At 38.2% G+C, this 16,296-nt stretch overlaps 3 protein-coding genes across 3 annotated transcripts in view; 2 read left to right on the forward strand and 1 right to left on the reverse strand.

Annotated features, from left to right (window-relative positions):
* LOC131768638 (serine/threonine-protein phosphatase 4 regulatory subunit 2-like) overlaps positions 1–3,184 on the forward strand; it is a 9,438-nt gene extending 6,254 nt beyond the window's left edge. The window contains exons 6-8 of the mRNA XM_059084359.2: positions 424–473; positions 1,133–1,638; positions 2,074–3,184. Coding sequence (XP_058940342.1) covers positions 424–473; positions 1,133–1,638; positions 2,074–2,174 — 657 coding nt within the window. The 3' untranslated portion in view covers positions 2,175–3,184. The remainder of the gene's footprint in view (positions 1–423; positions 474–1,132; positions 1,639–2,073) is intronic.
* Positions 3,185–4,235: 1,051 nt separating this feature from the next.
* Positions 4,236–8,865, forward strand: LOC131768624 (uncharacterized). The gene is made up of 3 exons (XM_059084346.2): positions 4,236–4,504; positions 5,926–7,117; positions 7,654–8,865. Exons 2-3 carry the CDS (start codon positions 5,954–5,956, stop codon positions 8,056–8,058), a joined length of 1,569 nt encoding a protein of 522 aa, XP_058940329.2. The 5' UTR covers positions 4,236–4,504; positions 5,926–5,953; the 3' UTR covers positions 8,059–8,865.
* A 1,434-nt stretch (positions 8,866–10,299) lies between these two features.
* Positions 10,300–12,325, reverse strand: LOC131768626 (calcium homeostasis modulator protein 5-like). Its single transcript, XM_059084348.2, has one exon. The coding sequence runs from the start codon at positions 12,310–12,312 to the stop codon at positions 11,290–11,292; it is 1,023 nt and encodes a 340-aa protein (XP_058940331.1). The 5' UTR covers positions 12,313–12,325; the 3' UTR covers positions 10,300–11,289.
* Positions 12,326–16,296: the final 3,971 nt, after the last annotated feature.

Genomic DNA, 16,296 nt, shown 5'->3' on the forward strand with positions numbered 1-16,296 from the left:
CATAACCAGCCAACATACCAGTCTCTAGAAGGGGTTTATTTACCAACTGATTTTTAATTTTTTGATTAGAGATGTAGACATGATGTTGACATCTGCTTCATAAAAGAACATGCCCTAACAGTACACTTACAAACTGAATGAAATTTTAAAGTTGATTGACCAGAAAAAAAGAAAAAAAGAAAAAACCCCAACAACAAATTTTAGTACAGAATAATCTTTGGACACAACTGGGAATATTGTAAGTTATCAAAAAGTAGTGATCATCTCTCTTGGAGATGTTCAGTACATGAAACTATCAAAACAGCTGTGGCTTGGATTGCCTAAGAACACTACATAATCATTCAATTTATGAGGTGCAGATTTGTCTGTTGGTTTTTGTTTCCATTTTCATATTTTAAATCATGGACACTTAATTGTTTTCAGAATGTACTTGTGGTTAGCACAGTGGATTTTGGTAGAGATGAAGTTGCAGTGTAAGTACATATAGTTGTTTTTAATGCTCATAAAGCCCTCAAGCCTTATTAGTGACTAATTGGTGAAATGCAACTTTTCCTAACAGTTTCACTGCAGCAAGTAGTTAATAGGCGTGGGTAACTTTATTAAGTTGACAGTGCTACATATGAATATGAAAGTGATTTTTGCAGTAATGAACACTCCTTAAACAGTAGTGAAAATAAGGCTTGAATTTTTTTCAGGCCTGTATAATTTTTTCTGGCCATATTTTTACCACTGTTTAAGTAGCGTTCATTACTGCGAAGATCGCTGTCATATTCATTTTTCAATTCGCAGGTCACAGATATGATTTTCCTATATATACAGTCAGTGCTACATGTATCTTGACGTATGATCACCAAATTCGTTTAACTAATTCAGAGAGAAAGTTTAATAGCTGTAGCGAGAAATTCCCTCGTCCAATTCTGATCAGGGAAGAGACTGTACCAAAGAACATCCACTAACACTATAAATACAGTTACCATATATGGTACCTCTTACTGATCTACCTAAGCTTGCAACGGAATAATTTTGGTGTGTGTTACATGTCCATGTACGTTTGTTGGTAATTTTTTTTTTCCATTAGCGCCGTTTTTCGAGTGAATACCGCATAACAAATTTCTTATCTTATTTCTACCAGCTATGGTCTCACGAACAACATTGATGGGCAACACACGTTGTCAAATGTCCCTAATGGTCCAGTTACAAACGGAGTTATGAGCTTAGGAGCCTCGTCTGAAGGAAGCTTTGTCGCAGATCATGGTTATGACGAACGACTTTCACCTCATGTCACGCCAGATAACGTGACACAAAATGTCACACCAGGCACAAATGGACCTACACCTTTAAACGCCCATGAAAATGGACATGATACTCAAGAACATTATAATGAAGCCAATTCAACAGCTAATTCCACGGGAGTGGAAACAGCAGCCTCGTTAGCTCCACCAGAACACGAAGTACGCGAAGAAAAGAGTGAAGTACTGAGTACGAGAGATGGAGAACATGTTGAACTAGAGCAGGCACCAGAAAGAGATCTTAGTGATGGGTTGCCTTTGACTTGTGCATCCAGAAGTCCTGCAGAAGAAAAAGAAGCCGCCCAAGTACTTCAGGAAGATTCAAAACAACCATCAACAACGGAAATAAGTGAGTGGATAACTTGAAATTTAGAGAGTACAGTGTTGTACATGTTAACATGAATGCCAAAGAATCACTCTATAATTCAGCCTACATGCCCCATCAATCTGAACCAGAAGAAAATTTAAAGTCAGTTTTCAACCCTTAAAGCCTGTTTGCGTAACATTTCCCTTCCCCTGCCCTCCCCTGCTCTCCCATGTCCTCCCCTCCCTTCCACATCCGGACACTTTTTCCGGTTGAAGTCATTTACACTATAAGTACATGAAAGCAAAGGAAATAGGACGGAAACCTCTCTAAAAAACACAATGAACATTACAGAATAAACGGATTAAAAGATTAAATGAATCAATTAACCACTCAAAATTTGTTTTAAATTCGTTTCCTTTCAATTTCTTGTTTTTTTTTTAATTTTATTCTTAAAACTGTTTTTAACTTAATTTTCAGAAAGTGACTCAGCTGAGCAACAGACTCTTGAAACAGAGACTTCAAAAAGCCCTGAGAAAATCGAAACAAATGGAGACGAAGAGCCGATGGATGAAAATTAACATACAGTTTACATGTACTTCAGATCAGTGATAATGTTCCTATGTATCAACAAATGGCTGTTCTCAATTCCTTCGAGTTCGAAAGACAAGTAACCTCACAAGATGAAGAGATCGTGGCCGCATAAACCACATTTTGAATGACACCTTCAAGTTGTTCAGAACGATCGTTCAAACGAAAGAACATTCTATTATTCGTAAAATTTTTATTTTATTAATATTTTGTTGGTTTGTTTTCTCATGCATTGTTTTAGTAGGAAAATGTCTTTATAGACCTCAAAAGAGAATTTTGGCTTTATATTGTCCAATCAAATTGCATTGCAGACTTTAATGTTTCCTCTCTGCAGCCATTACTTTGCAGACATGTTTTGTAGGGTTTAACTTCTCACGTGTAGGGGAGTCAGACTTAATTTCTTAACTAATAGACGGAAGTTCTGCTCTAAGTTACCTTTTCCTTCACTTTTGTACTTTATATCTTCGCAGTTAACGCTATCCATAACTCAATATTGTCAACTTTCTTTACACATTCCGTTTAATACTATGCGTTTGTCTTGAACGTGCGTGTTCGGGAGTTTCTCAGGTGTTATTTCTGATGTCGTTCGCCTTCTTTTGAAACTTCCTTGATCGTGACTGCTACTTTCACGTGATTTTTACCCATTCAGTTATCATCATTCAATTCTTTCAGCCCTTTTTACCAACTCTCCATGTTTTATGTTCTCTTCCTTCTTCCGTAGCATTTCTTCAAGGCTATTTTTGAGACTTTCTCTCTAGTTTTGATTCGAGGAGAGAGAGAACATGGATTTCAGTAACAAAAGTTTTCCAAAAGAGAAGGTGACGCTAATATTCGTCAGCTCTATGAAACATTAACTTGGGTTCAATTTAACATTATAACAAAGGCTATCATATGAAAGGTGGAATTTTCTTTTTTTATCTATAAGTAGGAATTGCCTTCCCTAAGTGTAGAAAGCCAAAGCAAAAAATTAAATTAGTCAAACAACATTATTGACAATTTTTCGTAATCTGCTAATGCATTGATTAATTTGAAGCCTCAACATCGATGCACCCCCCCTCCCGAGTTACGCAAAGAGTTTGAACTTTTAAAGATTGTTTCGTCCAAATTCCCGCCTAACGGAGCAAAATCTGTGTTGAAATTAATTTTTGTTGAAATTTGATGGCCAATTTTTTTGTAACAGGCTAGATGAGCAGCCGTGGTTTTCTTACAGACCTCTAAGCAACCTGTTCACAAAATTGGTCGTTTACCTGTTTAAACACCCCCATATTAAAAGATAAAACACGTGTATTCCACGAAAAGAGTGGAGAGTGCCGCTTCAAATTTCCCACCCCACCCAAGCAAGATTCAAATTTCACCTCCCCAGGTGGGAGGACAGAAATGCTTGTGGTTGCCTAATGGTGATGTCGAAGCTTCGATTAATCGGTGCATAAACTATTTTTACTGTTCGAACGCGAATTGCTAAGCTTTTTCACAATGTGGCGTTACCTAAGTTGCTCACCAATCTCATTCCCAGGGAATTTTGGTCACTCTTTTTTTCCCGACCTATGGTCAAGGGAACAAGGACTCTGCAGTAAGACTTTTATGAAACGTATGAGACATACTGAAGGATTTCATTAAAACTTCTAAAGTAACCCATGGAAAGGAGACCATGTTATCTGCGCATTTAGATGACTGAGTTTTTCCCAATTAGCCTACTTACTCCAATATCTTAAATCAGTACTAATTTTTTAAAAGTACCCTTAAGACAGTCTCAGATCTAGTGTACAGACCAGGCGTCATTTAGTAGGGGGAGGGAAAGGGTCGCCCCTGCACGTGCTCGCTTGTGCTCGCTTCTGTTCGCCTGAAAAACGCCAAAAAACAGATGATGCCAGTTCTTCAAGTTATTACTTAGCTTTTTTGCGTATTTCGTCACGCAATTTACTTCCCCGTAGCCAAAGGGCTCCTAACGAGGACTTATATTTATACGAGTAGTAGCCGCTGTTCAAGAAATGAGCCCGCGCTGTTCCCCCCCCCCCCCCCCCACCCTTGAGAGTCGAAGGCCGGATCCGAGTAGACGCCAGATATAGCGTCTGAGTAGGAAGACAACGCCAAACAACGGTGGCAAAATGCCATTTTCTCGAGATATTTCAAACCGGTTTATCAAAATTTCAGCCTCTAATAGAAAACTGCTGGTAGCATCGATCGGTTGTGGACGTCCCGTGATCAGCTTTTTTTTCAGGCTCTGTCATTGACCCTCGTTTCCAAGGGGAGAATCATAACGAGTAGGTGTGTGCGTTGAAGTAATCCGGCACTGAGTGAGAGAACGACTGAAAGGTTGCAGGTGTGTTTGTGACTCTGTTTGTTATTGTTGTTGTTCTTATTCTCATCAATAGCTGGGTGGAAATTGTTTTCGAAACTAGTAAGCTGCTTCTCGATAGAAAACAAGCTCCTCTCTAATGAATCGTTTGAATATAGCTTATTGTACACGGATCTGCCCTGTATAAATCCATCGTAGGTGTCGATATTTCACTGATTTGTGCGTGCTCGTAAGCGTCCTTAGATTATCAATCATACTTTTTGGTCTAATATCGGACGACGTCTCCCATTTAAAAGATCATTGACCTTGCGAAATACATCCTCAATCGAATGTGATCGATCGTTCGAGTTGGGAAGGAGGTCGATTCCATTGCAAATTGGGCGATCGAAAAAAGTGGTATGCGGAACTTTTTAAGCGCATAATTGTATTTGATTTGTTTGGAAACCGAAGAAATTTGACTTAGCCTAAAAATTATCCCTGTTCTGATGCGAGAAGGAGTACATCAGTCTAACAATGTACATCTAAATAAGTTGAACACTGCAAATTAATTTAAAACAAAATATCTTACGAAAGCAAAGAAACTTCATGATTCTCTTTGTAAGATCGTTGTCAATCAGCTTGCTCTCTACTGATTAAAAAATTGTTGAAATGTGGACAAAAAACCCTCATTTGCCACGTGGAATTCCCTTGTGAGACAGAAGTGTTGTTGAGAGGATATGACTCAATTATAAATAAGTGGACAATTTGGTACAATCAACTGCCTTTAATTCGATTTAAGTGTTCATTTCCTCACTTTATAAGGGAAAGTATTAAAACAACAAGTAATTAACTTAACACTGGAGTAAATCTGTTTGAAGATGGTAGAGATCGAAGATTCATAAGCTCCCTTTTGAAAGCAAATCCATCTCAATCTAATTTGCATTTTCCCTCATTTGTTTTTCCTTGAGTTACATCAAAACTTTAATGTGCCAAAAAACCCTTTTTCATGAAAGCATACAGAACTTTGGTAACTTCAAGTTAAGGTCAACTTTCTCAATTTCACTGAATGAGGGACAGCCATCAAAATTAAGGGTGTAAATGGGCAGGTCAAATGAAATTAATTTCATTACAAATTGCCAGAAGTGAATGTTGATTCAAGAGACTCATATAGTGTACAATTTTATCACTCTTAAACTCCCAGAGATCAATGCAACCTATCAAAAGAAAAAAATGTTGGGATGATTACCAGTATTGATTTTCATCGTAATTTTGAGCCATATATCAAGAATTATCTTTTATGTTGTATAGTTGCTCAAAAAAAATCCAGTTGAAAATGACCATTAAATTGACTTTTACCATAAGCAAAACTTAAGTAGAGTTTTCACTTCCTTCTGCATTTTATTTTCACACCGTCCTATATGGTGAAAATTTACAACATTAATTATATTTTTCTAACTTATTTACAGATACCCACAACAAGTGATACTCACAAATATGGGTGGAAATCAGTCCAACTTGCCTCCCCGACCAATGGGCTTTGAATACATGTGTATTGCTGTTCGTGAAACAGACAAATTGCGCATTGTCCTTGGCACAGATCGAGAAATAAGCATTATCCGCCAGATAATTGAAGAATCATGGCCCAAAGGGATTCAACAAGAGACATTCAAAATGAATGGTGTGCATGAATTCAAGTTGAAAGGAAATCCATTCTGTGCTGGCACTTCATCAAGTGATGCAATCATTTCAAGGAAAATGGCTGGAAATGTTCTGCACAGGCTTTACCGTGATGGATGGAAGCTTCAAATGTCAAGCGACCTAACACAGACAACAGATCTCACAACATGGATTTTCAAGCAAGATACCACTTCCATCTGTCCATCTTTGCCATTTCTCATTGTGGGTCTCAGCAGTTATGATAGTTTGATGGTACTCAATGGTCCAATGGACCTCCATCAAACGTTCAAGGATGTCATAGAGAAGTCCTGGCCCCAAGGAATACAGCGATGGACGTATGAGAATGATGTTTTAATGATCAAATTGAAGGGAAATCCCTGGTGTGCCAATGGTGAGGATACAGTACATGCCAGAGTGATTTTACACACTCTTATTGGTGCACTGCAGATCAAACAGTGGAAGCTCTATGGAAATTCCAACCTTAGAAGTAGTGCTAACACTCTATTTTTTGAGCATGATCCTAATATTGTGCCTGGCATGCAGTTTTCTCCCATCCCTGGAATGCAGTTTTCTCAGTCACACTTCACAATCAGTTTCAACAGTCATGACTTGTTGAGACTGATTGGTGCACCAGAGGGGCTGGTGTCTGCTGTTCGCAACACTCTTCAGACCTTCTGGTCAAGAGGCATTCAAGAAGAAAGATCCTATGCCGGCAGCTGGCAGTTCAAGCTACGAGGCACTCCTTGGTGGGCATCAGGTGATGAAGCTGTGGACTCGAGATTTCTGGTTTTGAAGGTGCTCGAAGCTTTGCAAGCCTATGGATGGAGTGTGGCGGCCAGTGTTGATTGCTCAAGGAAAGATTCTGACAAGAGTAGTGTGATCTTTAAAACATCTCAGCCAACTCAGTCTCATTTCTTCTGCATCAGTTTGCATGAGACTGACAAGTTGCGGCTTATAAATGCACCTGAGGATGTCGCAAAGGTTTGTGAAAGTCTTTTCATATGTCATTTTAGTAAGGAAGCAAAATCTGCATTAACCCTTTAACTCCCAGAAGTGATCAACATGAAACTTCTCCTCATAATATCCTTACACTATCCAACAAATAGGTAATGAGAATATTCAAACTTATCAGGCAGAAGTTATAATCTTGATCTAACACCAAATTATCATTACTACTTTACCAGGAAATGTGTAGCAGCTCGAGGGGAGAATTAATAATTTGATATTGGGAGTTAAAGGGTTAAATTAACTTTAAGTTGATGTATTGAGTAAGATACCTCAGTGCCTGTATTTACATTAAAGACTTGCCTGATAACTCCCTGAATTGTTCTCTACTCAGTCCTATTCACTACTAAAATTATATGTCTTGCTGTCAAGATATTGACAGTGTTTATGTTCATACACTGACTAGTTAACTTGCTCAAAATAACAACACTTTTTACATTTCTACATGTTTTTATCTTTAAGATTGATTGTACAGATTTCAATTGAAGTTACTGTTTTCTTGTCTTTCTCAGATTTGTCAGGATGTGATCCAATCCCAGTATCTTCTTGGCATTCAAAGGGTGCAGCTTTATGGTAAAAGCCTTGAGTTCAAATTTGTGGGTAACCCTTGGAGTTGTGGAATAGATGGTCATGATGGTATCCATGGCAGAAATATGTTACTGCATATATTTCGTGCTCTAGCGGGCCGCTTTTGGCGTCCAGTCACGTCAGCAGATGTGTCAGCCAAATATATCCACCAGGAAAATGGTCCTGATTATCCATTAGATGTGGATTCTATATTCTTTACCTACGATCCTTCTGCTGCATCACCATCTGCACCCCCCTATATGCAGCCACCACCTTATGGCTTTCTCCCACCCAATGAGGCTCCACCACCCTTTGCTCCACCTGCCTATGGTGCATATCCAAATCAGTGATAAAGTGGAATGACATCTAGTCTTGCATATGAAATGATTACCATAAATGGTGCTCTGAAAGAAGCCTATGACTGTATAGTGTCTTATAATTCCCAAAGGATTCTGAGTTACAGGAATGAAACCAGTCCTTATTATGTCAATTACAATCAACTACTAATACTGTTTTGTCACCTTATTTAAACCCCTTGGTGGGGGGACTTGTCATGGAAAAAAGGTTTGTTAAGGAGGGGGGGGGCAGTAAGTAGCTTTGAGGGTTGGCAGATTTGGTCTTTAAAAACTCACAGATTGTGCAATTTTGCACAAAAGTAAGCAGATTTACAGTTTTGGAAATTGCTCTGGATTGCAAATAAGTGGGGTGGTTTAGTGGAGTTCTCCAAGACTTTGTCTTACTTAGAGACCCTGACGAGCTAGCAATTCAGTTTCGAACACCTAAAAAGACAGGAAACTTCATGTAAAATCAATTAATATCCTATGGAAGAAAAGCAAAGTATATGTAGATACATTATGTAGTGAAATGAAAGCAAGCTAGTCACAAAGACAGTTTTTCAGTAATGCTGATTCAGATCTCAACGAAAAGAATGTTATTTTCACGGATCTAGCTAGAAATTAGTTTTTACCTGTCGGCAGATGTTTTAGCTTTTATTCTCCTCCCTCTTCAAGAATATTATTACTTGATAATAACGTCACAACTCTTTCTCTCTCATACTACGACAATTTACGTCATAATTGACAAATGAGTAAAAATGGGGAATTATTCCCCAGTTTAAACTTGAGATATTTAATAATCCATGCGTGATTAATTGTGACCCGCTCAATCTTTCGAAATTAATCAATTACTGGTGTATTTATATTAATGGAAAAGGGTGTTACAAAAATAAAGAAACAAACAATTTGAATTAAATGGTACTGAGCAATTCAGAATTATCCACAACTTTTTTCTGTTATGAAAATACGTTATCAGTTGCCATCGTCTTTGGAAAAAATTGCCTTTTAGAGGAACGTAATACATCTTTCATCAATAACTATTCATGTTACTATTTGTTAATATGTGGCATGTCAAAACATTATTTTTTTATCTATATTCTCTAGTAATCGACTATTTTGATGTAACTATGCGAAAGGGCATTCTTGACTTCATCATGAATAGATATCGTTTTGGTAGAAGAAAAGAAAAAGAAAACGATATAAAGATGCTTGCGCTATCAAGGCATGACAGAATATAAGGTACGTAGAGAATCAGAAATAAACTTTTTCAAAATTATACTTCGTCACCTTTTTACTCAGGGCCGTTTACTTAAACATGGTTCAGTCGTTTAACAAAACCGCCTCCTAAACAATCCGCAATTTAGCTTCACCTTTCATCCCAACATTCATTTCAGCGAGCAGTGTCAAGAGGGCGAGGGGTAACAACGGAAGGACATTTATTGAATTAAATCAACCCTCTTGTAGAGAAAGACTAAGGCCCACTGAATGTGTAAAACCGTGGTTTGGGTTTGACATCGTGTAAATAACCGGCTCTTAGTTTTTACCCTCGAGGCTGTTACTGATCAAGTTTCAATACATTTTAATTCTTAACTCTTTAACCCCCAGATCAAGGTGTAATTCTCCTTACTGTTAACCATACAATTCTCATGATGTTAGTTCAGAGAATTTAGTATTGGATCAACTTGTCCCCAAATTGATATTTTACTTTATTCTCGTCACTTATTTGGTTGATATTGTTTTGATATTGTGAGGAGAAATTCTGTCTTGGTTACTCATGAGAGGTAATGGGTTAACCCTTAACACCCTGACACTAGTATGCAAATTCTTAAAACTGTTCTTTGTACGTTTTCTAAGCTGCTGGCAAGGAAAGTGTCTCTCTCAATCAAGAACTTCTTTAGATAGTGATAGTTTCCATTTTCTCGTCACCGTAATGTATGGTTAAGGGTTGATACTGTAAGGTGAAATTCGATTCTTCTCACCCTTACACTCGAGGGTTAACAGGAATGTGAGTGTCAGTCCGTAAAAAAGTGTAAGCGGACTTTTTTTTCGACCACCATAAAATTAATTCTTAATATTCAGTGTGAAAGTGTTGGATGGAACGGTACTGATTTGTATTCCAAAGTTTAATCAGTTTCATCATATTTTTTATTTGCCTTATTTACATAATATAAAAAAATTTATTTACAGCGGTTATAGCTAGAAGGCGAGAGAGACCCAGGAAGCCACGCAATGGAGGAAATAAGTTATTTCTATAATAAAACATGAATTTGGCGATTTCAAACGTATCGACTTGGAAAATATCTAAAATTCCTAGTTTGGAGAATAAAGGAGCGGAATGGGCTCGATGGTCTGAGTTGGTGATAGCCCGCTCAGCTCGCTTTTGCAAGTAATAAATTCTATTTAAGTTAGATACGTATGTGGACGACCAGGCACAGTTACAATAGACGATATAAGGATAAATTAAGGTGTAGTACAAAGTGAGCTTGGTTGTAGAGGATAGGAAAAAGCGAGACCTGAATATAATACCTATTGAATATAATAAAATATGAATATAATACCTATTGATACCAGTCGAAAAAATATGTACATATTAAAAAGGGTGAAAAAAGTGAAAGATCTTAAATACATTTTTACTAAGCGCAGGGACAGAGAAAAGTCCTCTGCCAGCAGTTGAACGTTAGATCATGAACATTCGAGTGCTTTCCTAACCGAGCCATACTTTATGAATGAATGAATGGTAAGTTTCTAAAGAAACTGTGGTGCTCCTTACGTAGGTGAATGAAATACAAGAGAATTTGGTTTCATCAACTGAGTTGACAAAGTAAATTGGCCAGCTTGAAGAATTTGTAAACCTGACGTTTCGAGCGTTAGCCCTTCGTCAGAGCTGACACTCGAAACATCAGCTTTAGAAACTCTCTAAGATGGCCCATTTACATTGTCAACTCAGGTGATAAAACCACACCATACTATACAACGCACTGGCTAGCGAGCCTGTCTTTTTAGACGGTTGTGTTTCCTGATCACGGCTGATATAACTAACAAATTGATAATTGGCTGCACCCAAATATAAATAAAGTTCTCAGCAACGTTTTGTCACCTTACTTAAATTAGCATAGGACGACTTTCTCTTTCATACAGTTGTGTCAATCACAGCGTTTTGGCAATGAAGAGAGAATTTCGAAACTGTCTGCCTCGGTTTGTCTTGGCATTCACATGAAGTGTTCATTTTTCCTGAATTTCTCTCTTTCATACAGTTGTTTCAGTCACAGCGTTTTGGCGATGAAGAGAGACTTTCGAAACTGCCTGTCTCGGTTTGTGTTGGCATTCACATGTAGTCAGTATTTTTCCTGAATTTTGATCATTAGAGAAACTCGGACGATTATCCGTGGCATCGATTCCACACATGAGAAACTGTGGCGCTTTTTCTGCGACACCCTCTGGGGTGTGAAAAGCAGGACTCTCTGGAATAATAAAGAACAATCCGTACCTGTAATACACATCATGAGATACTTCTTTTATACGCTCATCAAAATCTTTGTTCTCAACCTTCTCGAATGACTTTTCTACGCTTCGTTCAGCGCTTTCTTTGGCGATCTCTTTTGCCTTAATATGGAACCGTACTAGCGCTTCTTTCGCCTCAATGTGGCGGTAATACTCCAAGCTTGGTATTTCAAGCTGCTTTGCTTTTTTAAGACACCGACGAATACAAATTGAGGTGAACAAAGTAGACACTACTATTAGCAGCAAAGACCAGCCTGCTATCTGACTGTGGGTCTTGTAACGTTCTTCAAGTTGCTCCGAGCGGGTACCGGCTTCAAAGTAACGGAGACATCGGTCAGTCGTATTTGACTTCGTGGCATCTTTATCAACTAAAGGTGGTCCGAAATAGGCGCACGTGTAGTATTGTTGCCGTAAAAACGACAGTACTAGCCAGGCAGCTGGGGCGATGCATGCTCTTATGAAGACATATGGTGTAAGGAACAAAGCCTTAAGGTAGCGGAAAGTCGGATATTTCGTCCGACGTCTGTTACAGATTGTGGCGAACTTCCACAGATCTCTATCGACCAAGATTCCGGCAAGAAACAAAAGCATTGCCGGAACCCAAAGAAATGCCAATCCATATGCAAAATGTCCCTCACACGGACAGTGAAATACCACACTTCCCACTAACTCCTCTAAGCCAACCGTCGTTCCAGCCATAAAGCCGTACAACAACGAGCGTTTTGAGTTTCTGAATAGAATTGCTGCACTGCTCAGTAGAGTATTCATTTCAAGCCGTCGGGACAGCAGCTCGAGTATTTTGACTATTGTCCGACTTCAATTGCAGTTTTATATTTCGAGGATATTTTTGGAAACGGAAGCTGTTTTACCAAATAAATTTCCCTTCTTTTCACATTTAAGAACGAAAGTTATTTTAACCAATAAAATGTTTACTCTTTCAGCAATAAACAGGAAGTGTTCGAAAGTTAGTTTCGAGCCGGTTTCTGAAAGGATGGAGCCGATTTTCGGTTTGATGCAGTTCAAAAGAAAGTTAATCGATAGAATGCGCTGCAAGAATCAACTGATGCTTAATGTGTTGTTTCATGAATCATTATGACTGTTGATTCTAGAAAAGCGAATTGATTTAATTCCACGAGTGGCGGTCGTTCCGCCTACGAGCCGTTTTGCTAACGACCGGTTCACTAACGTCCTTGTTCGTTTCCTCAGTATCTCAGGTCAATTCCTCGACGTCTCATTAGTCTACGTTTCGCTAACGTTTTAGTTTATTTCACAATCGTCTCCTTTTCGTTTTGTTTTCTTCGATGTAACGACAAAGGAAATTTTCCCCTGTAAATGTACATGTAAGATCGGCCGAAAATGGCAACGACCCAAATCTCCCACGATTTTTCGGTCGATTAGAAGTCAATCAAATTCTGCTTGCCATATCTGGATCATGGACTCCATTATCAAAAATTTAAATCAAATTAATTGTAATCCAGAGGAAAATTAAGAGGCATGTAGATCCGTTTGTGCGACACACTTTTTAACCACTTAATCAGAAAGAAAGGAAACATCCAAAGATGAAAGTACACATTCAGCACATACAGTTTCAATCTTTCTATTCATTCATGTAACACTAATGCCACTCCATAAATAATATTACCGCTCTTCAGTAAACATTAAAACTTCATTTACCGATACTAACAAGCTCCTAGCCATTTATCAGTCATTACTGATTCTTCTACATCGTTTTTCCGACCAAGTAAAATTACGTTATTAACTTTAACGAAAATGCCGGCTTTCGAGTCAGCTTACGAACCTGGATGCCCACCATGATAGGAGTTATCTCCGGTTTTCAAAGCTGACAGCCCTGCCCATGTCTTCTGAAAGCTGGCTTGATGGGGCACCCTCTATATTTGGTGCCTCATCCGGCCTTGAGAGAAGGGACTGAACCAACTTCCCTCTCGAGGGCAGAATAAGCGTGTTTACATCCAGCCGGTGGATAGACTAGCGGATAAACTTATACAAGTATCATTCGCAAAAAGGTGAATCACTGTGCTTTTTTTGACAATTGCACATCGTCTGAGTACTTTTTCTGATTATGACCGAATAATGGTGCTTATAATCTCGAGATAAGATTTTTTCTGACCCCTTAAAGATGATAAAGGTTGGTTGATCATCATTAGCATGAAGAAGCTTACAAAAAGATCAAATTTAGGTTCTGTCTTTTGGCTGCTATTTTGAGTCATAAAAGGGCAAATTATGAGTTTAGCAAGAAAAAATATTAGACGTTTCTTTCATGGTCTAGAGCAACTTCTTTAAAGCAAGAGGAATCATTGGTTATCAGCTTTCATGGTCTCAGTTGCCATAGTTATTGTAATTATACTCTTATTCAAAAAGACTAAAGTGGACGTCTGTTTACTAGTTATGATGAGCTAAATTTGATTCGATCAATTATTTTAGCGCGTTCCAAATTTTTTCCCCCAGATTTCTTCCCTGTCTTTACTTTATTATGGCATGGAAAAGTTAGTGACGTTTTTTCCACGCTGTTCAAACGAAAGCCTTAAAGTTGTGCTGAAACCTGACCTACATCGCAAGTCTAGGAATTCGCAACATTTTGGAGCTTAATTATCAGCTTTGGCTAGTTTTAATATATCGTTCTCAAACTTGACAAGTTGACTGATTTCCAGGCGCTCTTTAGCAATAACGGAGAATCGTTGTCGCCTGGTCTTTGCCAAAAGTTCTTCTTCGCTTATATGTTTGCAATTTTTATTGGTCTTTTCTTTAAATTTCAGCGTGTTATAAAAGAAAGAATCGGTAAATATTGGCATTTTGTTACTTGACACATCGTTAATCAGATTTTACTTCGAGATGAAGTGGAGCGTTCTGAAAGCCGACTGTAATTTTTATCATGGAGCGGAAGAAAACCCAACTCGGCGAGTTTCTATCAGGGACAATCAAAATCCAATTGAGCAGGAGTTTTTGCCAACATATCAGTAATTTTTTCGTTATCAGCGAAATGAGGTTACTTTAGACCTTAAAAAGCCACTCTTGACATAAAAAAAATAAAAAAAAACATTTAGCTCATTCTCAAGCTGGGAAATTAATTTGTAGTTTAGAAAAAAAGTTAATTTAAAATCAATAATAGCAACACATGGCGAAATAAATTTTTTTTTGGAGAAAAGTCAATCAATAGCTTAATGTATTATAATCATTTGAAACGCAAGCTACTCATTTTTTTTTTTGTGGTAAACTTTGGAAGAGGACTCCAATTAAAATCATCGGCATATTTCATTTTCATAGATTCGCAAAAGTTAGACCAAGTTAGGCTACCAGCAATGTGAATTGGAGAGAAACACTCCGTAAATAATGATTTGATTTAATACAAAAGACAGAAGACACCTGGGATGAAAAAATAAGAAACCGGAAAAAAACTATGGCAGCTGCCATGTTTTGTTTGGAATATCGCCGATCAATAGTCATCAGTATCACACGGTAGTGAGTGATTAAAATAGTAAAATTGTCTGATACCCGAGAAATAGAATTCCTTTCAAGCTTTTTCTATTATGTAGATCTTAGAAATCTCTCCTCGGATTCTTGCAGCTCAGCAGCTGATATTTTCTAAATTCCTCTTCTTCTATTTTCTTTTGGAGGGAACTCTTTAACGATTTTAAGTACTTCTTTCCTCCTTGTGCAAGCACTTTGTTCTTCGTCAATGGATTTGACCTGTGAAGCGTTTTCCAGTTAAACATTTGTGTCTTGTAATAAAATGATGTTTACTTTTTCAGCTTTTTAGGCTAATCAATATGCTACTGTCTGCGGCTCACCAACACAGTTCAGTGAATGCTGCAGCCCATCGGAGAAACGGGGAATTCCGTGATGTTCGTCGATCGAGTCTTGAGCTCCACACAACTTCACCCGGAGCCAGGCTACGACGCAACTATCCCGTGCGTCTGTGAGCTATTTCCTAGGGGGTCCTCCTGTCTTGAAAAACATCAGCTTTAGTGCCACTCCCGGTGAGAAAATAGATGTTGGACGGACTGGTACTAGAAAGTCGTCAGTTACCGCCTGTTTGTTGCGCATGCCAGCAAACACCGACACCATCATTATCGATGGAATTTGTATGACTGATCTCAAAGTCTAGGATGTTTGCACTATGATGGCAGTCATTAGTCAGAGTTGTTTCCTATTTAATGAAGTGCTTCGTCGAAGTCTTGATCCAGCTGACAAATTTATTGTTGAAGAATTTCGGAATATTTTGGACAAAGTTAAGCTGAAGTCGACTGTGGTAATAGAGATGGTCAACTTTACTGTCACGTGACAGAAAATGGTGCTAATTTCAGTGTCGGAGAGCGGCAGTTGATCCGCTTCGCTCGCGCTCTTTTGTTTGGATGAAGCAACATCCAGTGTGGATACACAAAGGGATGAACTTATACAAAGCATAATTCGTAAAGAGATGAATCATTGTACTGTTTTGACGTCTGAGTACTGCTTGGCGTAGGGAAAATTGTCGGAATGGATTCTCCCAAGACTTTACTTAAAAATAAGCTCACTTTTTTCTACCAGCTATATCACAATGTGAACTTTGAATTATGATTATGCCAGATAGTCCTGTGAAAGATTGGCCTAAGACATTAGACCAATCTTTTACATGACTATCTGGCATATCTGCTCATTAGGCCCTATGGTGTCGATTCAGATTTTCGCTCATACCAAAGGTTAGAAAGCGTACAAATATGCGGTTATCAGAAGTTTACTCTTAAATCGACTGTT

The sequence above is a fragment of the Pocillopora verrucosa genome, chromosome 11 (genome assembly GCF_036669915.1).
Source record: "Pocillopora verrucosa isolate sample1 chromosome 11, ASM3666991v2, whole genome shotgun sequence".
In the NCBI taxonomy this organism is placed as follows: domain Eukaryota; kingdom Metazoa; phylum Cnidaria; class Anthozoa; order Scleractinia; family Pocilloporidae; genus Pocillopora; species Pocillopora verrucosa.

Excerpts from the sequence above, each read along its gene's own strand:
- LOC131768624 (XM_059084346.2), top strand. The coding sequence starts at position 5,954 with ATGGGTGGAAATCAGTCCAACTTGCCTCCCCGACCAATGGGCTTTGAA. Across the intron at positions 7,118-7,653 it reads CACCTGAGGATGTCGCAAAG|ATTTGTCAGGATGTGATCCA; the intron begins GTTTGTGAAAGT and ends TGTCTTTCTCAG.
- LOC131768626 (XM_059084348.2), bottom strand. The coding sequence starts at position 12,312 with ATGAATACTCTACTGAGCAGTGCAGCAATTCTATTCAGAAACTCAAAA.